Source organism: Lampetra fluviatilis, chromosome 47 (assembly GCF_964198595.1).
Source record: "Lampetra fluviatilis chromosome 47, kcLamFluv1.1, whole genome shotgun sequence".
Lineage (NCBI taxonomy): Eukaryota > Metazoa > Chordata > Hyperoartia > Petromyzontiformes > Petromyzontidae > Lampetra > Lampetra fluviatilis.
Window position 1 is genome coordinate 7,544,437 of NC_136321.1, and position 25,318 is coordinate 7,569,754.

General features: G+C 46.9%; 1 protein-coding gene across 2 annotated transcripts; it reads right to left on the reverse strand.

Annotated features, from left to right (window-relative positions):
• Window positions 1–184: 184 nt before the first annotated feature.
• On the reverse strand, window positions 185–24,990 carry CEP162 (centrosomal protein 162). Of its 2 annotated transcripts, none has more exons than XM_078877326.1 (27): window positions 24,747–24,990; window positions 22,556–22,716; window positions 21,849–21,987; window positions 20,873–21,043; window positions 19,909–20,044; window positions 18,708–18,784; window positions 18,087–18,326; window positions 17,464–17,673; window positions 16,853–17,023; window positions 15,592–15,676; window positions 15,029–15,308; window positions 13,989–14,196; window positions 13,128–13,262; window positions 12,010–12,140; window positions 11,018–11,299; window positions 10,538–10,660; window positions 10,328–10,440; window positions 9,400–9,511; window positions 8,904–9,030; window positions 8,624–8,787; window positions 8,146–8,250; window positions 7,556–7,786; window positions 6,388–7,079; window positions 5,786–5,927; window positions 4,618–4,716; window positions 3,533–3,667; window positions 185–1,860 (listed from the first exon to the last, which is right to left on the reverse strand). In XM_078877326.1, exons 2-27 carry the CDS (start codon window positions 22,616–22,618, stop codon window positions 1,660–1,662), a joined length of 4,572 nt encoding a protein of 1,523 aa, XP_078733452.1. In that variant the 5' UTR covers window positions 22,619–22,716; window positions 24,747–24,990; the 3' UTR covers window positions 185–1,659. The 2 variants fall into 2 exon arrangements, with proteins under 2 accessions (XP_078733452.1, XP_078733451.1); XM_078877325.1 differs by having other exon boundaries at window positions 16,853–17,038.
• Between the last annotated feature and the right edge of the window lie 328 nt (window positions 24,991–25,318).

The window sequence follows — 25,318 nt, forward strand, 5'->3', positions numbered from 1 at the left end:
GCAATTATCTTGCATTGCTCTGTAAACAATATAGTGCACATATTTTTATGAATTCCCTAAGTAGTAATCTCGTGGGCACATCCAGTTAGAAATTGTTAACATGTTTTTTTAATTACACATTAAAAGTTGGTAAAAAATATATAATTCGCTGCCCCGAAATATTTTTTTACAACACCCACTCACAAACACACTTCCATAAAGCATGAAATACAACACGCACCAGAAAACCATTCACTTCAAAAAATAATTTTATTAAAAATAAAATATAGCAATACAAAATATAGATTACAGAGGTAAAATAATGACTGTAAACCACTTTATAAAAACAACCATTGCGAACCCCTGTTAGCGCACCCTCAATAGACGGTGTAATGTACAGGACATGAAGTGAGAAATGCATCATTATTCACATTGTAGCTAACAACTTCAATTACACACCACCTGCTTGCCTTGGTATGGACATAAAAAATTAACACACAATGCAAAATAACAGCTTTATGGATGCACAGACTGTGGTGCCCTGGTCTGTAAAACATTAATTAAAAGTTGCATGAATGAGAAAAGAACATTTGAAAATTACTTTCAAGTGCACGCACAGCCATCAGCAGTCACCCCCACTCGATCATGCAACAGTGTGTCACTGGAGGGCGCCTGAAAAGTGATTTTAAAGTAACAGTGGGTCACGATAACTCTTGCGAAGATGATCTCATATAAACAACATTTCAGTTTAAAGCTGTGCAGCTATAAGTAACATCCCCTGCAGAAAACGTGACTTCGGATACCCCGAGAAAGAGTGGTTTCGTAGATATTTACAACATAAGAGCTGTTTGTTTTTGTGTTCCATATTCCTTTAACACGTTCCTTCGGAGTGGGCAGGTAGGAACTTGGTTGGACAGCGCATTCGTGCACGACAGACAAATAATCCCTGGTGGGCAGTGTGGAACCTGTTCTTCCTACCTGTGAAATAATTCAAATGCCTTGCGTGTCTTTCAAGGTAGCTAGCTTACGAGCCACTGCACGTAGCTACATTAGTCCCACGGCGGGCGCGATGACAACCGCCGGAGTTGATAAGACAGTGGCAGAACCTCCTCCGCTCGAGTGGTGGGGCTGGTGAGTGAAGCTGGCGGAGATGTGGGAAAATGGGTTGTGCCGCGATAATACAGGTGGGGGGACAATTTCTGTATAAATCCAAGAAAGAAAAAAAACGGTGTCACTTGGTGAGGAGATGCTTCAGCCAAAAGGCTAAGGCACTGGGAAGGCATGACGGAATGGGGTTCAATTGGTCAGCTAGGGTTACAATATTTTTTTTAGGTTTGCAACAATTTTTTATTTGTACTATATATTGATGTGCAATGAGTAATTATATAAAAACCGACATTGTTACCCTATTGATGGACTGAACCTGGATCCTCTGTGTATAGATGGAGGCCCACCATTCTGACGACAGCATCTCTCAATCCACTCATTTACCACTTGTTTTTACAGTATGAATTATTATAACGTTAAAATGAAGATAACTGGCTCCTCATCTCCATCAGGGCACACGTGGATACTTAGCAGGGGGTGGGATACGATCTAACAGGTGGACGGTGACACAGGTGTGTGCGACAGCGACCCCCGTCCCCTTATTGAGGCGCCGCCTTTGTGAAGATTTGGGAGTCAGATGGCACCCGTGCGCGCTGCGCCCATGGCCGGGATGACGACCCCCTGCCTCTGCAGCTCCCGCAGCACCTCCAGGATGGAGTCCAGCTCCGAGCGGAAGCGCTCCAGCTCCGCGTTCTTGTGAAGCACCTGGCGACGCCACTCGGCCGCCTCCCGGCTGCGCTCCTGTTCGCCGCTCTGTCGCGTGCGCTGCACCAGCTGGTTAGGGGGGATGGGCCCATTGGCAGGGTCAGCGGAGAGGGGTTGGTGGCCGGGTGGCTCAGAGGTCAAGACAGGTGAGCTGGCACTGCTCAGATCCTGGGTTCGAATCCACCTGCGATTAAATTGTAATATGTATGTGTGTTGAACTTCTCTCGCACCGTATGTAGCCAACCGTGCTAATTGGAGGTGCGGGGGAAGGACAACAAACTAAACACAAAAAGCAGTTCTAAAGAGACGAGTTTTGAAATCTAGATTTAAAAGGGCGTAGCTCAAGTGGCTTCCTAATATCGGAAAAGCCTTCCAGACGGCCGCAGAAGTGCATCTGAAAGCTCGCAATGCAGTGACCGCCTTAATTCGATGGCGAGCCAAAATCCGCTGCTGCGAGGATGACCGAAGGTCACGTGATAGTTTATGCTCTTTGAAATCAGAAAGGTTTTGAGGTTCATTTGTGGCAAGCACTTTGTGTGTAATGAATCGGACCTTAGTCCGGTCACCAACCAAAGCACAAAAAACCCCATCATATTAAATTTGGTTATGAACTTAATTTGGCTAACTTCCAGCTCTGGCAATTTAAATATTCGTTTGACTTTGTGATAAACATTCCTCTGGCATGGCAGAGAGGGTAGGATAGTGCTGACCTTGTGGACCAAGATACTTGACGTGATCTAGTTCTGGGATATCTGCTTTCTCTAACACTAACATGTAACACAAATGGTAATGGTTATAACAACGTGCACACAGCATATACACATACATTCTGTACATGAACTCCAAGTATGTAGTTATTATTCTTTCATGTTTATTTGTGCGTGTGGATTGTAACATATGTATGGCTCACAGCTTTAACATTTCAGTGATGGCCAATGTTGCCATGTTAGGACTGCAGTTTGGAAAATGCTCAAGATTACAGGCCACAACATTTGTCAGTGAGGCCCTACCAGTGACATATAAATCAAGTGTGCAGGCAGTGCAACTGCACAGGCACCCACGAGCAGGAGGGGCCCAGGCACTGGACTATGAATAGGGATCAAAGGGGCATGTCCAGCAGCTGACTGTATTTTCCGCACCTCCGATAAGCACGGATGGTTACGAACTGTACGAAAGAAGTTCAACATATGGAAGTATTGGTGGTACACCGGTGCAGTATAATACACCGGTCCTCATAAAACAGTCTCACGATGTCGGTGTCGCCCTTGATTGAGCTGCAGACCCTCCATCAGAAGTTGCCTTAGATTCAGCAGCTGCTTTCCCATTCGAACGTGTGCCATGAAGTCATCATCTTTTGATGCCACCGTCCGCCAAATATAGATTCCGGAAATGAATCGAGGAACCGTCTGGCCAAGTCCAGGGCACGAGTCAAATCTGCCTTTGGAACAAGGAGTCAAATGTCATCAGGCTGGGTTCTATATGGCAACAGACTGTGAAGCTTCGTGTTCAGCTGCTCATAACATTCGTCTTCTCCGACCGCTTCTACATCACGAGAGCTGATGTTGAAGCACCCCGCAAGATTTCTGACCAGGGTTGCGAATCGCGTGAACATCAATCATTGTTGCGAAAAAAATAAAAAAATGTATATACCGCGCACCGGTGTACCGCGTATACATTAATATGCGTAAAGTAGTTGGAGTGTGTAGCTGCCAGTCGTGAGGGGGCAAGTAGAGTAGCCCACCTGCGTGAGCTCCTGCTCCCTGCGCAAGTGCCGCTGCTCCATCATCACCACCTTGGCCTCCAGCGCGCGGAACTGTTTCATCTCGGGGGTGTGCGTCTCCCTTGCCTCCCCTAGCTCCTGCAGCAGGCGCACCACCTGTGACCGTGCACCACACAAGGGACAAAGAATAAAGATGCCCGAAATAGCCTTAACAGACCGTTGGGGCAAGTGCTGTAAGCGGAGCACCTATGAAGGCCGGCACGGCACAGGAGGGGGTGGGTGGCCAGCACCACGACCGGCCGCCTTTGTCTCCCTCGTGGCGATGCTTACACACCTCACCAGAGACTCATTTGAGGCTGAGTCGACCTAGGACCAGTTCATATAATCATCACTGGCATTGGCCATGAGCGGAAAATCGAACTCGGGTAGTTGGGTTCGTAGCGAAGCGCGCTAACCGCTACACTGCCGCTCTCCACGAGGGACATACACACACGCACACACGGCACGCTTAATGCTGGCTATGTCACTTGCACTGGGCATACAGGCCTGCGTTCAAACTGAAGAACCTAAGTGCGCGGCAGATAACGTTTGCTTCTTTTCCCATCTTGTTTCTTTTTTACAGTGTGGAGTGGTGGCAGAGTGGTTAGCGCACTGTGCTATGAATCCAGCAACCTGAGTTAAACTCCTGGAATGGCTAACATCAGTGGAGAATGATATCTGAACTGGCGATAGCCCACCCGGCACTCCTTCAACAACCCACACTGATCAGCGTGCTGAAGTATTCAGTATTGGATTGACAAAGAGTGGTGAAAAAATATTATTTAATTGGCAGATTTACTTTCTCCTTGTGCCACTGCGCCAGGATTTTCTCCACGTATTCAACTCCTGTCTTTCTTGTAATAAATGTACACCATGTCAAATGGGTTTTCAACTAGTTAACTGCCCAATGAAGTGAAAAGTATTGACTATAAGCGGCACACATGTTTAAAATGTGTTCAGAGTTTAACACAACGCTGCTCTCGGCAAGAGTACAATTTGTTCGATCGTTTATTCAATGTCAGTCTTAAAGCATAACGAGACGCACGCTGGTGTCAGGGCACACTAACCTGGTCCTGCAGCGTCTGTTCGCGGCGACGTGACAACATTAGCTCCTCGTGTTCCACCTGCAGCTCCGATAGCTGTTGTCGAAGGTGAGCGATCATCACCTGCACAGCATCATCAACACCCATTAGCACGGTTGGCGACGTACTGTGCGAAAGAAGTTCAACGTACGTACATATGTAGAGACTCAACTCGGAGACACTAAGACTTGGAGGTAGAGGCCGACCGAAATTCTTTCGGTTTACTTTCGGTTTCGGCCAAAACTGATATTGACTTTCGGTCGTCATTCGTCAACCGAAGATTTATTTTTAGAATATAACGCTAGTGCTACGTCTATCCCTCTGCCTATCAGCCGGTCAGTCGGCGCTAGGCAATCTTATGCTATAGGCTGCAAACACACACACACACACACGTCAGCAGCAGCAGCTTGGGAGCGAGGTTACAGCCGCAACCATGGTCTGCTAATTAGAGGCCGACCGAAATTCGGTTTCGGCGCCGAAAGTTGGCAAATGGCCTCTTTCGGCATAGTTTCTGTTTCGGCCGAAGCCAAAAAGTAAACTTTCGGTTTACTTTCAGTTTCGGCCGAAAGTCAAATTCAGTTTCGGTCGGCCTCTACTTGGAGGCACTTCTTTATTTAGCAAGCACCATCGGGATAACACACAACACCCTACGTGGGTGCACACTATTATTATGACCGTCTATTGTCGGCGGCACTACTTAGAACAGTTGGTAGACTGTCTGACTAGCAGCGCCCCGGGATGATAAACACGGAGACGGCGACGAGAAGAATGGTGACGACGACGGACTTGAGCAGCACGACGGGGATCCCACTTCCACAGGGGCCCCTCTTATACTCTCAGCGTGGCCTCACTCCATCCCGGCCACGCCCCCTTTCAGAAAACCTACTAGCGGGTTCCTGAGGCTTTCCGATGGGCCCCTTCTGTGACCTTTCCCCTAGATGTCCCCCTCTCGTGTATATCGTGGCCTGCTGACTTGAGTACTGCCGTACACCGCAGTTGCCCTTTTTCGCCAGCAGCCAGCACTATGCCACTACACATACAAAGGATTGGCGGAGCACGACACAGACCACGCCTATGAATGATCACCCGGCCAGGTGGCACTGTGGTCAACATAACCCCAGATCCCAGCAGTCCATTCCAGCGAGACGCTCACCTCCTGAGCGCTGGTCTGGTTGGCGAGCTCGGCTGTGCGCGTGCTGGCATGCTGGAGTGCTTGCTGTGCCACCAAGCGCTCCAGCTCCCTCTTGTGGCCATCCCTCAGTGCTGCCATCTGTGCCGCTGCCTCCTCCCTGGACCTGCACACGTTAATTTCACAAACGTACAAAACACACAAAGATCGCTCTTTATAGCGCCAAAAACTGTTACGAAAAGTGCTGCTCATGACCATCTATCCAGGATAAAATTTCGCATGAGGTGGTGCGGCCAACACTGTGTCCAACCGACGTTGTATTCCCACTGCTGACGTTTACACACTGCACCAGGTACACATTTAAGGCCGCGTCAACCTAGGGGGTGGGAGGGGCCATAACCTGTTCACATATCACTTGTTAAGCATAGCGAAGTGCACTAACCGCTACACACCATTCCCCACAGCGCTTGGTTAAGGCGCTATATAAATTACATTGATAAGATACGATAAGCACGCACGCGCAGACAAGGGTCTCCATACTCGTAACAAATGCCATTAATCAGGAATTATTTACGGACAGAAATTCCCGTGAGCTTTAGCAGCGTCCTCTTCATAGTGCCCATCACCTGCAAGTCTCTGCCTCAGCCCGCGCTAGCAGGGCTTGCAGTTTCACCCGCTGGTGCTCTGCATCCAGCGCCAGTCGCTCCATCTCCGCCTTGAGCCGAGCGCTCTGCGTGGGCGACTCCGCACCCCGCTGGTGACGCTCCTCCGATTCCTCCACCTCTTCTTCCTCACCATCACCACAACCACCACCATTGCCACTCTTGTCATCATTGTATAGGTTCAGCACCTGTGCAGTCGCGTCACCATTCGCCTCTGTGATACCCAAGCCTTTCGACCTTTCACCCTCAAACTGCACACGCTTCTTGACGTTGCCGTGTTTGCGACGGGCGCTTTTACCGCCCCGTCTGCCCGGCCGTGTCTCGCCAGCGGCCGCCCGCCCCACCGTTCCCTCCATCTCGTCATTCTTCCTCCTCATCTCGTTCACCGCCACCTCCAGGCGGCTTTGGTCCGTTGCGTCCCGAGCGCCGTCTCTGAAGTGGCCCTCTGGAGCGGCGCCCCTCCCCTCCAGCTCCCGCAGCTGGCGCCGCAGCTGCTCGTTCTCGGCGGCCAGGGCCTGCTCGCGAGCTTCGTAACCGGCCTTGAGCACGGACAGGTGGTCGAGCGACGAGTGCGGCGAGTAGCCGGCACCGGAGGAGGGAGGCGGCCGCTCTCTAAGAACTTCTTCCAGCCCTTTGATCCTCTGCTCGTACTGCAGCTGCAGGGCAAAGAATCGTGAAATTCAAAATCGGCACACAGCCCGACAAAAATTTAATGTTAACAATGATATTCAATAATAACATTCTTGCTTTCATCCATAACGTATTCCAACTGTGCTATAGGCATCGTGTCACGAAATGTCAAAATGTTCATCCAGATCTCTCGCAGAAAGCAGTGCACTACCTCGTGTCAGAGAATGGCCCTGGAATAAGATGTTACAGAACTACTAAAGTTACTTTCATAGGCCTCTTTATCCACAATAGAAGCATACCATCAAATACCTTGGCTGCATGTCAATTAAACCAAAAGTTAAGTCTCAGAGCTAGAATAAACAAACACCAAGTGACAACAAACACTTAATATTACGGTGTTTTGTATGACCATTGGTGACCAAGAACCCGAGCATCTGAGCAGCTGCAGCTCAGTGGTCTGAGGCAGTACCAGGTCCCCGAGTCACACGGCAACCTCACTCACCTTCATCTTGTTGTAATGCTGCTCCATGACGCGCAGGCCGCGCTTGGCCTCCTCGTCCTTGTCCTCCAACTCCGCCTCCAGCTTGCGCAGCCGGCGCTCCAGCAGCTCCGCTGAGCCGCCTGGTGCCGCGTCCAAACCCAGTGCACGGTCGCCCGCAGACGCCGCCGCGTACATGAGCGCCGGCAGAGAGTTGGGGTGGCGCCGGCGCAGGATATCCTCCATCTCCCGCACCTGCATCGTCGTCGTCATCATCATCATTGACGCCATCATTAAAAACCCTGACCATCATTAATGCCATTGTCATCTTAGTTTGATTGGCATCAGCATTACCACCACCCATGACGACCAACATTAACACTTTCATCAATGAAGCTTGAGAACTTTTCTGAATTTAATTCAGTTCTGCTGTTTAGCACTGCAGTTTGACGACAGTGTTTTAGCGCATGCTGCCTCACTCTCCACGTTACACCACAACGAACCTTGTGCCTCCGCTTTCCCAGTGCCGTCTTTTCCCGTGCCGTACTACACTTCCCAACAGCACAATCTACCATGGCCGAGCTGTCTCAACACACCACGCACTGTTCTCCCACCTGTCTCTCCAGGTCCTGAATCCTCCGGGCGTCAGCCGCTCGCTCACCCGTGCTCCTGCGGCGCTGTTCCCCCCGGTCCCGAATGGCAGCCTGCAGCTCTTCCACCTGGCGAGCACACGTCGGATGTAGTATTCAGATAAAGATGGATTTTTGTAACACCCACAGTACTGTTTGGTATCTCTGCCAAAGCCAGTGCTCTCAACGAAAGAACAATGCATTTAACGAATTGCAGAAGAGAGAACAGCTCTCCGAAAGGCTCCTTTAACACATGCGGGACATAACAGAAATGGCTTTGGGAGTTGCCAGGCCACACACATTGTGTGCGTGTGTGGCCTATTGTGTGCATACTGACATGCACACACAGAGTTTCACAGCTCTGCACAAGAAGTGAATGTGTGTGTGTAGACACGCGCACAACACTCCGCGTGATCCACATTCGTGGCGCGGTACGTATATCGGTTCTGCGCCGGTGCCCCACCTGTTGCTTGAGGGCCTCAATCTGCGCAGTGGCAGCCTTGAGTCGCGCTGCATCGCGGTCCAGCATGTCCTGGTTCTCGGCGTACCACGCCACCTTGCGGGCAAGGCGCTCCACCTCCTGCCGGTGCTGCTGCTCCACGACCTTCAGCTCATGCTCCTTGTCACCTGCGAGCCACGGCGCATGTTTATTTTCAGCTATTTGTATGTTATGCTGCATCATCCTTCAATAACCTCATTCGCAAATGTAGTGGAGAAGAGAGCTCAATGTTAACAGATGTCACCTGACAGGTAGGTGGCCTGTGTCTTGGCATTCTCGTACTCCTTCTTGGCCTTGTTCAACTCCACTTCCAGGCTCTGGTTGGCCAGCTTCAGGCTCCTCACCTCCTGTATCAACTTATCCAGCTCCCGCTGTTCAATTCAAAGGTTCAGGTGATGAGTCTGATTAAACATCTTACATACATTTCCTCAAGACATGTAATGATTTACATCCACCCTCATTTCCCTCCTCCCATAATTTGACAATTAAATGAAGCAGGGCTGCGTAATTAATGAGCTCTTGCTTCACACATACGTTAAGTAACTACTTTCAAGGCTGCCTCTTACTGACACAACGTTGCCCATCGGATAGGTGAGTGTTTCACACAGGCTCCGTCCCTGAGTGGTCCACCAACCCTATTCGCAACTGGAGCCTCCAGCTTACTGGTGACCAGCGTGCACCACAACAAAGTCGTAACGAGATAATTGAACGAAAGAGAGATTCGCCGTGTCGATCGTCACCTGCGCACTTGACAGCTCCCCCTCCAGGTCGCCAGTTACCGACCGGTTCCGGGTGGGAGCGACGGCTTCTCTCAGGCGGGAAATCTGCTCCTTCTTTTGTGCCAGCTCCTCCCTGCTCCAACACAGCGATGAGTCAATTGGGGACGTGTCAAGAGGCCACCGGTCACACAGCCCGATGACGGGTTACATAAGACACCTCGAGTGAAGTTTCACTGCCAAGGGGTGTTGGTGCACACCAGTTAACCAGCACTTTGGAGTCAAAAGGTAGTTCATCTATATTTATTAAACTCCCAAACCTGCTAGGCTGAAAGGTGGCCTGGGGATAGCAGTACAACAATTTCATTTTAAACCTGTCTGTGTGGGTGTAGATTTCCTCCAAGTATTCATGTCATTTAACAGAAGTAATGATGGCCATAGTGCTTAAGTTTAAAAGTGACGATGTCTGTGGCACGATATAATCCTCTACGCCCCCTGGATCAAGGCTACAGAGATGTCAGTTGACAGTAGGATATCAATCTCTTCCTTCAGCCACGGGGGTTGATAGTATTTCAGCTACATCAAATTTAATCTATGGGTTAAAAACATTTCAGAAAATCTATGCTGTCAGAGGTCACTTTAAATAACAGATACCTATAAATATATTTTATTTAGAAATGAAATATCAGTTTCAACACTGGCTTTCATGATGATCCTAGATTTGGGTATTGGGCCATTTTCTCACCAATGTAATCTTTTGCATATGAAAAGAAACCAAAATGTTATTTTACATTATTACAGTATTTAATAGTTAACATTACATACAATGCTATTCATTGCTATTGAAAGAGACTGCTCTGTACCATTATATCGCTTTTTCGCTACCGCATTAGCAATATCGCAACATTCACTGTGATCGCCGTTAGACGACGGGTCGACAGGGACGACTCACTTTAGGTTGAGAAGCTCTGCGCTCAGCCGCTGGTTCTCATGGACCATTCGCTGCTCACTCTCCCAGTTCCTTGTCTTGAGGTCCTTAGCCTGCTTGTACAGTCGCTCGTTCTCCTGCAAGCCACGATTGCACGACAGCACCATCAATGGAGACAACACTGCGACGATGATACGTGCAACGTTTACAGTGACACTGCAAGCTCCCCGGCACCTGGTGGTAGCCCTGGATAATGACTTCTTGCTGACGCAGCTCCTTCTCCAGGTGGTGCAGTTTTTCGTCCACCGTGTCGCCCGGAGTCTGCCTCTCAGTCCGTGCGCTCTCCTCGCCGACCAGCTGACATGGCGAGTCCAGCCAGACGAACGATTAGGCATTGCTGGGCTAGACGATGCAGGGATGCTCATCGCATCCACTCTAATTATTTAAATGGAGAACGGTAACCCAATTTAAATAAAAACTCAGCACTTATGTCGATTACACTCCCTAACAAAAGAAAAAAAATGTCTACTAAGTTAATGTTTTAATAAATGGTCCTCCTTCAGCATCAACATGTTAATGGCACGGCCAAGAAAATGCCTAGTTTTTTTCTATTTGAACACATTTTACAATTTCATTCATCCTTCTGTGAATCATTACAATCATTATTCTGGAATTAACTGTGCACAAAGTAGCAAAGCATAAATGGAGGCTCACTTTTGCATGTAAAACAAAGTTCTGCTGCTTCAGCTCAGCGATCTCCTTCGCGTGCTCCGCATTCAGCTGCTCCTCACGGCGGAGGAACTCCGTGCACCTATCGCGGAGCTCCTTGCTCGGTTCCTGTACAAGCACAGAGCCACCGGCTCTCTCCCTCGCGCCTGTGTGGCCATCCCCGTGATGGAGCTCCGCCGTGGGACCGCCCTGCTGCTCTTTCGTAGGGGGCGAGGCTCCCCCTCGTGGAGGGGAGGAAGGATAGGCCCCATGAAAGAGGTGGTCGGCCTAAACACAAGCAACAGCAAAGCTCTTTAATGCACACTTCTGTATTAACTAGGGGATTCACATGTCCTTTGGCGATCTTGGAAAAGCAAAATTGTTACAATAATAAGAGTAATACATGCAAAAAACAATACTCATTTGGTATCCATGGTTGTGTCGTATAACTCTCCGATGTTTTCTGCTTCTGAAGAAGCTCTCAGCACATGCACCCAATGTCGGACTCCATGCTAAACAATGTGGTGGAACTCAAGAGATGAAAAATATTATTTATAAACAGCTAAAAAGTGCAAATGTGACTATAGGATCTGCCTTGCACATGATATCACCATATTGTGTGTATAATGCACACACAATTGTGTTTTAGGTCACTAACTCAAAATAAAAAAAATTGTGACCATATTATAATTTTATACAGCAGCAGCAGCAGGTCAGTGACAACTCTATACCAATTTTAAAATTGTTCGGAATTATCAGTACAGTCGAGCCATCATTGCCTAATGCATCAGGGGCTTTAAGGGGGGACAAGCCCTCTTTGATCACTGTGGGAATAATTTGGCACCACAAAATGGTAACAATAAACAAATCACTGTGAATAATGGTAGCTGAAAGTATTTATAAATTCCAACTGCAAAGAGCCACCCAGCATAGGCTTCCCTGCATAAGCAACGGCGAATGTTTGGAGAGTGCGAGTGACTCTCTGCAATCGCTCTCACTTGTCTCTCAGCCGAGTCGCAAAGCAGAGAACTCCTTACGCGCCCGTCCACGTAGCCAGCGAGCGAGCGCACGCACGACATGAAGTCGTCGTCCACAAACACGCCCGCCCTGGGCACCGGCGGGAGGTCGGCTAAAAAAAAAAAAAAGACACAAAGATCTCGCACTCAGCCTACACATACTGTTGAGGCAAGTGCTGATAGCGAGCCTCTATTCTTGAGGCCAGCATGCCGTCACAAAGACGGTCACTGCATCGCGCACTTTCAGATGCGCTTCGGCGGCCATCTGGAACGCTATTCCTTCCGATATTAGGAAGCCACTGGAGCTATGCACTTTTAAAACTAAGTTGAAAACGCATTTTTTTGAAGAACTGCATTTGGTGTTTAGTTTGTTGTCTTTCCCCCGTAACTCTGAATTCACGGTTGACTATGTACAGTGCAAAAGAGGGTGGCGTGACCAACACCAAGCGCCAGCCACCTTTTGTCACCCCTTGCTGATGTTTACACGCTGTATCGGGCGCTCAATTAAGGCTGAGTCAACCTAGAGGAGCCCCAGGACCAGCTGAGGTATCACTCGCACACTGCTGTTAGCCAAAACCAGAAATTAAACTCGGCCCGCCAGGTCTGCAGTGCAGTATGCTCACTGCTACGCTGTTGCTCCTCACACACACGCCTACATAAATGCAAGCAAAAACTCATGCATACACACTAAAAGATTATAGTTTCACCGCTGGTCATAATTGAAGGCAGCCAACACAGCTGCTAATACATTTTCAACACAAGTTAGCGGAGGTTCCCTCTGGGCATGTAAAGATTCATGCCACCCTGTAATTCAAACAATTATCACGGAATGGAGTCACAATTCAACGAAATTATGTTTTGACTCATTTGCACGGTCTCATTAAAACTGTCTGCCTCATTTGTTTTGTCTCATTAATTAATCTTGCATAACAATACCACTTGCTAAACAGTTTTATGATTCATTAAATAATCTATTCCTCAGTCTTATTTGACGCATGTATCTTGAGCATTAGAATAATTTTAATCAATTATTCTATTAATATTAAATGCTGAGTCCCCACCGATTGTAAATTCCTCCGTCACTCTTTCGTGCTGAGCACCTTTTTGGGTTTCTCTGCGACGAGGGTTGGCGTTGAACGTGGAGGCAGGGTTCAACCGCGGTTCGGTCTTTGTATGCGTCCTGCCCCTGGATGGCGAGTGCATGGGAGCACGGCTCTTCTTTTCGGCTCCCCCAGCTGCAGTAAAAGATGTGCCACTCAAGCCTACGTAACAAACACCGCCATCGCTTACCAGGGGCCGTTCAACAGATACCCCGTGCACGAGCATGTCCGTCGTACCCGGGCGGCCACGGAATCGAGTATAGCTTTAGCCAGTACAGTTAACTCTCGATTATCCGTGGGTTTATTATCCGGAGTTGTGGATTGACTGTGTTTGCGATTTAAAAAGTACATCATGTGTGCTGGATTTATTATGAGCTGCTCTTCACTCTTCGGGGGTCAGTGACTCGGTATACATGTGGCTATAAGCGTGTTGAAAAAAAAAACCGATTACTTTAAATATCAATAAAAACTAAATGTGGCATTCTAAGTATTCATGCCCTTTCTATATAGGCAAGAAATAAATATATAAATATGGTTTAATGCCCTAATTTTCACGTTCTTTTCATCCACGGGGCTCTGCCTTGATGTTACAAAGAAGCTCGAGAGCCATGAACACCTGAGAATCTGCACTGGATAGTGGGGGGGGGGGAGGACCCATACTAATCAAGTACCCAATGAGGGGCAGGATTTAATCTGCACCCTTCACCAACCCGAAATTGACCACCATTGTGAAGTATGATTGTATGTTTTGCATTATCCACAGATTAGTTTTTACACGGGCCACACTTTCCACCGCCTATGACCACAGATAATTGAGACTTTGACTGTAGTTCACTCGGATGTATCAGATGCGAGGGTCACCTGCACGAGTCGCTGGTGGCCGGGTGTGCCTGGTGGATGCCCGCCCAGTCTTCGTGGGCCGTTCGACTCTGGCGGGGCTGGATGAACGGCCATACCCCGAGCTCTTCACGTTGGCATACGGGCTGGAGGTTCGAAGCTTGCGGGACTCCGCGACTTGACGTTCCACGACTCTGGCTGTTCTGCTCTCCTGAAGTCTTACATTGGGAGACTGCACACCGCAAGGCAACATGCAGGCTCGTTTTAAAGATTTTAGGGCCGGGCACAATTTTGAGCCTTACTCTTTGGTTCTTTCGGTAAAGTCACGTAGGTATAAAATAAAACAGTCTGCCTCAGCAGCAGACTATGCTTTCCCACCTGATGACAGACGCTTGTGTTGCGCCCGAAACGTCGTGATTTATTTTATTTTATACCTACGTGACTTTACCGAAAGAACCAAAGAGTATGGATTCCTGTAGTCACGAAAGCCTCAAATCAATGTTGAGCCTGCAGAGTGCATGGATGGGCAAGCCACTGTGCACAACAGGTCGCTATAGACCATAGGGTTCCGTGGTGATCAGCAGAGGGCAGTGTGGCAAAGTCCACTGTTGCCCCGTTTTCACCAAACCAAAGTGGCCAGCGTTGTGAACCGTCAGATAACACCCAAGACCCACAGGGTATGGAGGTGCCGAATTCCAGCAGTGGAATGACAAAGTACTGTACATGTATAATGCCTTACCACAAAACTCCAATATGGAATTATTAAATACGTTTTCATCAGTACTAGGAATCATCATTGGTTTACTTTACTAGCTCTAAAGGTACTGTTTATGTTGTAGCACATACTGTAGCATACAAACGAAAATGTGTGCAATTATTCGGAGAGTAAATGTTATGAAATATAATATTTTATTTCTGATCATTAAAATGAGCTTTCCACATAGAAAACCTACCATATGACACGGATACGTGGTGAAGGTTAAATGTGGGAGCACATGGAGATCCGCAACGAGGTATTAACCTGCACAGTGCGGATGGGCATGACTGCCGTGTGCCCACTCTACCTGCTGGATCGCGTGTCGCACGTCGGACCCCCGTTGTGGGGACGAGCCTTCACTCCTGCGCGTCGACGCCACGGTTCCCCACGGGTCGGCAGTTCCCACAAGGTTTCCCGCAACACCAGCACCGCCACCACCACCGCGTGCCACACCGTCAACCTGAGGCCGTCCGCCTGGTCCCACCAAATCGAGTTGGGTGTCTGAGGATGCGGCGATCGTCAGGGCCGTAGGTGGCTCCAGCTGCGACTCCTCCGGGGTCACATCGGAGGGGCCCTCTAAGTGCAACCTGCATGGCACCGGGCGTGACAATGTTGCGGTAGTCGGCAAGCCTTCCAATGCGAGGAGCATAAGATTTTTTTTATATCACAGTGGGGGTTACACAAGCCCAGCTGAAGAAGATGGGGGCAAAACATATTTTGGGGCTCAGAGGGCATGGGAATTGGCATGTAAATGGGGTGTGCCGTAACCATGAACATGAGCAAGGAGACGGACGGTATAGGGGTAAGGACATGTAAATGCCTTTATTCCATGAGCTGGGAGATAAATAATGCAGTGAAGCTTCCACCTACCTGGCAGGCAACAGATCGAAGCTTCGCGCAAACGGCATTCCACTCTCAATTCTCCTCATCAGCTCTTCCTGTGTGGGAGCCTCCTCTGCAGAAAAATAATAGGTGGGTGATTGACAAGTCTAAATTAAAAGTCACAGTGTCTCCTTACTAATGTAAACAATGCGGGTAGTACTCGTCAACAATGAGAGCCTTATCCAGTGGTGGAAACCCAATATTATCATAGCAGGAACCAGTCTCTCCATTAAACATCCACTCTATTGCCCATAAAGTGCCACTCCATTTTCCCAACTTCTACCCGGTTTGCCCTTGAAAAACCGACTCCTGGCCACAACAAGCTCTTACCTGATCATAGATAATGCTCTACTACTACTATTTCCCATGACCAAATCACCTGGAACGTGCCTGATATGATCATATCTCAAAAGTTAATCGGGATTTTGAGCCTGTACAGTGCTTGGATGGGAAACCAATCACAGGGCAGTACAGCAAACCCCATTGTTGTACTTATATGCTCCCATGTTTATATTCTATATATAAGCACACTACTTTGGATATACAGATGCCTATCCTCGCTCCCAAGGGGTGTGCTTACCGTATAATAAAACCCACACTTTATTAAGATAATCTGAAAGTGTTCTGGTGACAGATCCTAAGGGGGTGAGATCGTGAGATAGACTCCCCCTCTTAATTGTTACCATAACGGGACGGAGGGTGGGTGGGGGGTGTTACAGTTGGGGGTGGTTTATGCTGCTTCTGCGCAACTGGGCTGCTCGCCATACCCACCCTGGACGTGCATTCGAGCGAAACGCAAACCCCCACACAGCCCGGCGCGCGCCGCAGGGATGCGTGGTAAAGCATCTTGCAGGCGTGATGCCAGCTGAGATGGCGGGTTGCAATTTCATCTCGTTTGTAAAATGTGAAGCGTGTAGTTAAAAAAAAAAACATCGGTTGTTTACATTTTTCTTGAATTTTTGGAGGCAGGAAGGGGGGAAGAAATCTGTCAAAATAACGGTGAGAAACGAATTGATTTGCTGATCCGTGAAAACATGGATAACTGCAAGGGCAAACACACTGGCAAGTTGGATCTAGAGCAGAATAAATGCATAACGGTATGTTTTCTATTATAATGGGTTCACATTGTTAAGTTCATTCAAAAGTGTGAATGCATAACTAAACTCTAACTTTGCTTTTAACAATCTATAATTTGTTTACTAAATCTTTCATTGTACGAAGCCAGAGTAGGACAGTTAAGGAGACTTACCAGAGCCAGTGGCAGAGAGTCCATGTGGCTGTACATGCAAGCTTGCCCCTGCAGGGTGACCCGTGGGATGACTGGTGGGGTCACGCATCGGCTGCCCAGGTTCGCTGCCTCCCGTCAGCCGGCCAGCGCTTCTGTAGACGCGGCACAGCGAGTCCAGTTCGCTGCCACTCTCTGCAAGCCATGGTCCTGGCGATGCAGGGATGGGTTGGGGGAGGGGCATCAGAGACATCACCACGGTGGCGAGATATTAACTACCTCGCTTAGTATACAGGAGGTCGTGGGTTCTATACCGAATCTGACGCCTCTATATTTGGAGTTTGCATGTTCTCCCCGTGGCCATGTGGATTTTTTTTCCAGTCCTCTGGTTTTTCCCTCCACATTTAGAAACATACGTTTAGAGTATTTGGCTGCTACTATAAAATTTCCACATAAGCCACTTCATAGGGCGTTCATTTGTGGCCAGGTCGCTTCTGAAAAAGAGCTATATAGCTAAGTGGGCCTTAGCTGATAAAATAAAAATTGTTTAGTCTATAGTTTCGTTTATCAAACACAACCGAGAGCGCTGTGTGGGTGAAGCGGCGAGGGGAGTGAAGGCCAGGAGGAGCAAGCACCTGCAGTGGGTGCAGAGGCATTGCGAGTGTCACTCTTCTCATGCTTGCCCTCCTCACGTTCGTCTTCTTTGTGATTGTCCTCCTCGTGATTGTCCCCCTCATGATCGTCCTCTTCATAATCATCCTCATAGTGATCGTCCAGAGTCGGCCTCATATCCAAAAGCAGCTTCTGAGTGTCCAGCGTCGAATCCATTGAGTCCAAAAGGGCAACTGGAAATAACATACATACACACACAGAAATAAATGTACTGTATGAGACAACTTAAAAAAATAAAGTGCTCTTTATGAGCTTTTTGAAGACAATGTTGGGTTATTTTGAAGTCCCAGTGATGTAGCTTAACATACAAAATGTACTACCAATAATGGTAGCTATATTAAACAATGCCAGCTTGTGGAGTACTCTTTAGGCCTTTGACCAAATAACCCAGAATGCGTTCGATCTAATTAGTTGTCAGAAGCAGGATTTCGCCTAGATAGTGATTTGGTGGGCAACCACCATGCATAACAGGTGTTTTGTCTCTGGCATGACTGCATCCAGCAATTGAATGGATTGATGAAGAGCTGACAATTTTATTCTAGATATTTTAAAGATCACAGCAGTGCATTATCCTCAGACCACAAACCTTTTGCCAGCATGCCGGTCGGTGCTGGGATTTCAATTGGCTTCCTTGGCCCCCCGTTCTTGGGTGGAGCTGGACTCTCGGGGTGGCCCACACTGTCTGCTTGCCCTGTGATCTCAGGTCTCACTGCTGCTGCTGCTGCCGCTGCAGCTGCTTCCGGATGCTCTGCTGCTTCTGAAACATCCCGTGCAGCCTGAGAAATGCCCGTCGAACTTTCTTGACCCACGTCAACGCTGTGCAGACCTGTATCAGATACGAAAGGATGAAAGGTGCTTCCTCATTAAAATGTTTATGATTTTAAAAGCTTGTCTTAAATGTTTTGATACTAAATAATACATGAATATTAAATGACTTAAAAAGTACCGACTGCACTTCATGTTACACTGCATTACTTGTCCTATGTGTCCGTTTATTGTGTTTCCTCCAGTGTATACAATGTCCTTGGCTGCCTTGGGAAAATGTGTCAATTCTAAGTTCATGTGCAGGAACAATGTGCAGTGCTTTGCTCAAATGTGCTTCTTACATTTCTTTGGAACATTGGGATTTGTTTTGTACTTGCATGAGTTGCAATTTAAAGCAATACATGATAATGATGATGATATCAATGCTGCCAGTGCACTTTACCTGAAGGGAACGTCCTTCTCACTGTTGTCTGGCTGTCGTCAAAATCCTCTGAGATGGGCCTTCGCTCTCGTATTGAGCTGCAGGAAATAAACATTGAATACAAATATAACCTCAACAGAAAGTTTCACTGTAAAAGTTTAAATAGTCATTGACAGAGACATAACAGAAAAGGGTAGAAGAATCAAGTGTTTAAAATACATGGTATTTGTGCCACTGTAGGCACAACGAAAAAAAATATTTTAAATACACAAACTTTATTTAAAATATTACAAAATATATGCCATCCACTGCCGGATGAATGCCTCACCAGACTGTGATGGTCAAGGGGGTCATTTTACCAGACTTCACCACACTGGTCAGTGTGGGTTGAAGGGGGGGAGGCAGGAACTGGTTCAAATGTCACTGAAATCTCATGTTAGCCTTGACCGAAGCTCAAACCACCGATGTTAAGATGTTCAAACCCAAATAAATACCTTCTGCAAGGTATCAAGTCGACATTCACCACACATACGTGTGGCAAAACATGTAAACAAACATGCTCTGATCATACATGCATTTTCTTTTAAACTGATTGGCCTATACTGGAGACAGCCTTGTCTCACCAGTGAAAGACCAGAAAACGCCAAAAGGCAAACAGTAGAAAGACAATGCAAACCCCACAATGCATATATCGGAATTGCCAGAAAGGCTAAAATATTTTTTTTATTATTCATCATTTTGGATACTGGCAAAAGATCCCATTGATATCAAACCACCGAGTTTGTAGCGCGATGCACTCGCCATTGTACCAATACTCTACCCCACAAATACCTTATTTTATTATTCTACTTGAGTGACTTCGGATCAAATTTTTGAGAATTCCTGATAATTCAGAAATGAGGACAGAGTAATAAAATAATAAAAATAAAACATAATAAAATAATTCTCACGACGTTTCGGCCACAACGCAAGCAGCCGTCGGGGAGACAGCGTCATTCAAACGCTGTCTCCCCGACAGACCTGGTCTTCACCTGAGGACGGCTGCTTGCGTTGTGGCCGAAACGCCGTGAGAATTATTTTATTATGTTTTATTTTTATTATTGTATTACTTCCCTTCTACGTGACTTTACCGAAAGAACCAAGAAGATGAATCCCTGCAGTCACGAAAGCTTTAAATCGAAATTTAAGAGGACAGAGTAAACGGGTGGGAGGGAACTCTCACCCTGGTGGCGAGGACAACGAGTGCTGTTGAGCGAGATCGTGAGGCGTGGATACCCCGCCTCGACTCAGCTCCCGAAAGAACCGCTCCTTTTCCTCCTGCTCCTCCAGGGTGTCCAACCCAAACGCCGCCACATCCTCTGCCCGAGCCGCCACCCAGCCGAGCCCACAAGCGCAGGTCACACGGCATTAACACACGCACGCATTCAAACGATAAAACTGAACTTAAAAAAATATTCACTCGTGGATCACAACACTGGTGGCAAATATCACTTGTGACTTATTCCGTAATCTAAGGATAAAAGTGACTTTGTGATTTGTGTGCATAATACACAGGTTCATTGTCATGCCCAACTGACACTGTGTTATGCAGAGCACCTAATAATTGTTTTGCACATGTACAGCCCTCTTTTATCAATCCACTGCTAGATGAGGGCTCTCCTATGCTGTTCAGGTTGTGGGGGTTGTGACCATACTTCACCACACTGGTTATCGTGGGTTGGTGAACGTAGCATAGACATGAGAGCATAAGATTACAGTGTGACACTTGATATTCTTCACTTTGCTGCCCATAACATAGCCCAACAGCAGTGTATAACACCAGTTATATGCATTGTGGTTGCACATCCAAGCACTATTCAGACTGAAATCTGCTTAGCTTCTAAAATCGGATGAGATCGGGTGCATTCAGGGTAATTTAGTCATAGGCATTGTCTTATAATTATAATTAATTACAAATCTATACAAATTTACAACCACAGCTATCACAATAATTGCAAATCATCATAAATGAATATACAACAAAAAATATAAGAGACCCATACTTTGCGTTAATCCTGGCATGGTTAGCAGAGATATAGCATCACCATACAGCGTGTAGTTTGATCCCACAGAGAGGTGTTCAAACACATCTATCTAACCACTTGACACTCTCAACACGTGTGAAGGTGTGCAGAGGACAAGCTCACCGTCCACTTCAAGGCTGTCTCGGCTGATGGAGACAGAAGCTGTTCCCCTGCGGACATCCTGACGGGGAAGCCTCTGGCTGCTCTGCTGCTGCCCTTTCTCCTCATCTTCAGACTCTTCCTCCACAATGGCGCGGGACGACTTGAGGAAGTTCCGTGTGGCTCCATTCAGCCCTAAGCATGTAACAGTTCAGCGACACAAATATATTCCTATGTTCACGATAAATGCATTGAATCTTGAATGGAAAATACATGTTTACGTATGCAAATGATATGCTAATAATATATTTCTTGTGCTAGATCACACAGACACAACAATGTTGAAATAACGCATACACGATAATACAAACAGGAAAAAAAGAATAGGTTATTGAATCCGATTGAGGCCCCAACTCATGACAATACACTGCATTCCTCAATAAATGAATGACTACATTAGGACCGAAGATTCCAACCTCCGCATGTTTTTTGGACCACTTTACCTGGCTGTACGAAAGCGGTTTTCAACAAGTAAAGTCACAAGATGCAATCTTACAATCTATAGGACAACTTGTACTGGCTGCCAGAGCCATCACAGTGCGAGATATTTTTTTTTTCTAAAGTATTTTATTAACAAGACGATTCAGGTACACAGAGGATCTGAAAGGAGGTTGACACCGGCACAAACAAATTATGGATTCCAGTGCAATGAAAACCTGTCTAAACCGCATGTTTCAACAAACTGCTTCAATAAACTCTGCAACCCTGGTGTCTTCCTAACCTCTGATACCCCTGTAAAAAAAAGGGAGGGGGGGGTGCCTAAATGCCCAAATGAATGCTCTTAAGAATAATGCCCACTCGAAAAGAGATAGTGAAGGAGTTCCATGTTGGGCGGTAAGCTTCCTCCCTGCCCCTTAGTTTTGCACTTAAGATGCTCTCGAGCGACAGTGTGAGAGATTAATTAAGGTTGGTGAACGTGAAGAAGTGAATAGGCTCTGACCTGTGGGATTGACGTCACGGTCATCGCTCCACCAGGGCCGCCGCTCTGGAGCAGCTGAGGCTGTGTCGCGCGAGCGCTCCGGGCTCCCCACGGCGCTCGCTCTCCCGGAGCGAGTGAAATCAGATTCGTCGGACAGCGACTTTAAACGACACAAAGCGTCGCAGCGATGCGCAAGCCACTTTACAATCGTGACATCGAAAGCAACACGCACACAATGCTCTGTAAAAATACTGTTCTCTGGAACCAAATGGACGAATTAAAGTAATTTAAATTATTCGTGATGTCAGTTCTGATTCTTAACAGGGTGTGAATGTGCATGCCTGGCTACGCAGATCTTTGGAGGTGAAAGTTGGTGGATCTTGCATACTTGTGAAACTCTAAAACTCGTTGAACTGCGAGGTGACCAGGATATTGCAGTACAGAAAATGGGCTTGTGAACCATTGTGTGTAGATTTTTGAGTCACCCCATTGTATGCATAGATTTGCAGGTAGATGTATCAGCTATCGTCCAGACTCACACTCATTTGTAGGAATGGGCAAACGACCAAACTTTATTGACAATCTTGAAAATGAGTGATTGTTGAGACTCAGCCGTTTCACCGTCTAGCTCAGCAATTTTTAGAATACACCAACCCTTTGCATCCAATCGGTGTGCACCACCGCGCCCGGCTCTTAAGACTCGCAGATCAGCAGCAGCAGAATCTCACCTCCTTCATGAACTTCTCAAACTGCTCATCCAGCTCCTCCTTTGTGAGCTGGCCACGCTGCATTTTGGCCGAGGAAAGGGGCTGCTTGCTCACCTTGGCACTCGGCAGCGACGGCACTGCCACATAATCCACGGTGGCAGCGAACCAAGGCGAGCATCCACCTACAAAGGCACCGAAATCAAGATTATATTTTTAATCTTTTATTTAATCTTCTTTTATTTTACCAGGTAAGGCCCACTTGAGCTGTATGGCTCTTTTTTTTCAGAAGCGAAATGGCCATAAATGATAGCTCAACGAAGTGGCTTATCATCACGTGGACATTTATAGCAGCCAAAGACTCTAAATGGATGTTGTTGATTCTAAATGTGGAGGGAAAAATCGGAGGACCCGGAGAAAAATACGGTACACGTGACCACGGGGAGAACAATACACCATTCAAATCGGTGGAATTGCTGCGGCTAGAAACCATTCGAGGGATCAGAGTATTGGGCTTGTGGTCTCATTTACTGGTGCGGGGCCCGATCCGATTACATGCCTGGTAACCCATATGGTTTACCCACCCCTATTCTTGTATAGGGAAATTGAGTTTTCATACGGCGTACAGCTGTTTAAATACGGCAAAAATTGCATATGTGTTTGTGTTTCTCCCTAGTGATGGGACTTTGTAGGATGAACGTTGAGATTTATAAGGGTACAGGGTGACCAATAAGGTCTGAATTGGTCTGTAATAAGGTAGTCACTGATCAGGGGTTGACAGGTATTTGATTATATGTACGTCAATAAATGCTCTCACCTGGCTGAAAAAGGACGCGATGCATGCAATTCAGTGGGCTCATCAACTGATTAAATTACATCAATTACCGATTTATTTCATGTCTGGTTTTTATGCAAAGTCTGTTATGTTAGTCCCTTCTCCCGTTCCCGTTCTGCTGTAATGTGCACCGATGCACATACAATGAATATTGGCCGATTAAATGTACTTCATCCCTTTGTCAAACCGTGGGAATTGACGCTGAAGTCCGTTATTCATCATCAGCCATGGTCAATCCACTGCTGGATGATGGCCTCCCCTAACCGTCGGCACCCTCCCATGACCCTGCGATGTTAACAATGCACCCGACACCTGATTTGATTGCAACGCTCCATCTCTGCGTTGGACATACAGTACTCCAATCTCTGGCTGTCCGGTTATTATGCCAAGTCTAATAATTGGTCTTTCCCCTTTTGTTCTGGCAACAAAACTGAAACCTTTTACAAGGAATCATGCGTGCATTAACCACAATATGTGTGGTCAAATGCAAACAAAAAAACACACTCTGATAACATATGCATTGCCCTTGAAACTGATTGGTCCACACCAGAGACAGCTTTCTTTTGAGCCTCGTCTCAAACGGTGCTAGACCAGAGGGCGCCAAAAGGCGTACAGCTCAAAGACAATGCACTATCAAAGTAATGAGGGCTCGAGGTAAACATCTACATCATGAGACCTCCTTTGCCAGTACCAAAATAAGAATAATTTTTTTCCTATTTTTTCTGGCAACAAAACTGAAACCTTTTACAAAGAATCATGTCTGCATTAACCATAATATTTGTGGTCAGAATGCAACAAAAAAACAGTGATAATATGCATTGTCCTTGAAACTGATTGGTCCACACCAGAGACAGCTTTCTTATATTTTGGTACTGGCAAAGGAGGTCTCATGATGTAGATGCCAAGTCTGTTGTGTTTTTTTTAAGTTGGCCATTAAGTTTAATGTACCTAGAGCAAGCCCCCTTGTTGTTATCAGATCTCATAAGCTGAGCAGGTTTGAGCCTGGATAGTGCTTGGATGGGTGATCAACGCAGTACGATATACCAGGTGCTATAGGCTGCTGTGCAGTAAAACCCACATTATTGTACTCTACTCCTATGGCTCCGCACGTCACATTGTGATTTTAATTTAACTTAGTTTTTTAATTTTGATTTAATTTAATTATTTTCATTTATTATTATCACATTGTCATTTAATTTAGTTATTTTCATATATTATTTTATTACCTACGTGACTTTACCGACAGCTTCAAATCTAGGTCTTGTAAGTAATGATCCGAGGTGTAGTTTATTTTGCGATAACATTCCAGACCCTGGGGGCATCTATAGCAAAGTCACCTCAAACTAGTCCAGCAGTGGAGTGAGTGTACGCGTGTCTCACCTGGTTAAATGAAGAACACCGTCACCACCACCACCATCATCGTCTTCATCACCTCACTGTGATGAGAGCGAGCGCGTACTCTGTCTATTATCACCAACAAAATATTAATATTACCACGACCTTACTACAGCTTCGCCCTTTTAACACTTAATAAGGCGACGCGTGTTAATTACGCGGCTATTTGCCATCGTAATTGACACTTTTAACACGTTGGCTGCCACTAACGTTGATGTTTGTAATGGGACGGGCCGCTCAACAAAACAAACGGCGATCCGCATCCCCCGCGATTCGATTATCTGAAGATTGATGATGAATCGATTCCGCAACCGATTCCCACGTCTAGTTTGTTCCGTGGCGTCTGTACTGTCTCGGGTTTTTTTTGCCTGTCTCGTTCGTTCCGATCCATCGGTGCATATGAGGCGAATTATTCTATGTTAACTGACTCTCACGCACGCCACGATCCCACGAGTGAATCGACAACGCGAAACCTAAACACGCAGTAATCGATTAATCGATTCACGACCTGACAACCGAAAGTCTCGCGGGAAAAAACCCGCCGCTCGTGACGTCAC

What these genes read in the sequence shown, in the direction of transcription:
- CEP162 (XM_078877325.1), bottom strand. Translation starts at nt 22,618, where the DNA reads ATGCAGCGTGGCCAGCTCACAAAGGAGGAGCTGGATGAGCAGTTTGAG. An exon ending in GAGAAGGACGTTCCCTTCAG is followed by an intron (nt 18,327 to 18,707) that starts GTAAAGTGCACT and finishes TATCTGATACAG; the next exon opens with GTCTGCACAGCGTTGACGTG. An exon ending in TCGCAGAGAAACCCAAAAAG is followed by an intron (nt 12,141 to 13,127) that starts GTGCTCAGCACG and finishes TTTTTTTTTTAG; the next exon opens with CCGACCTCCCGCCGGTGCCC.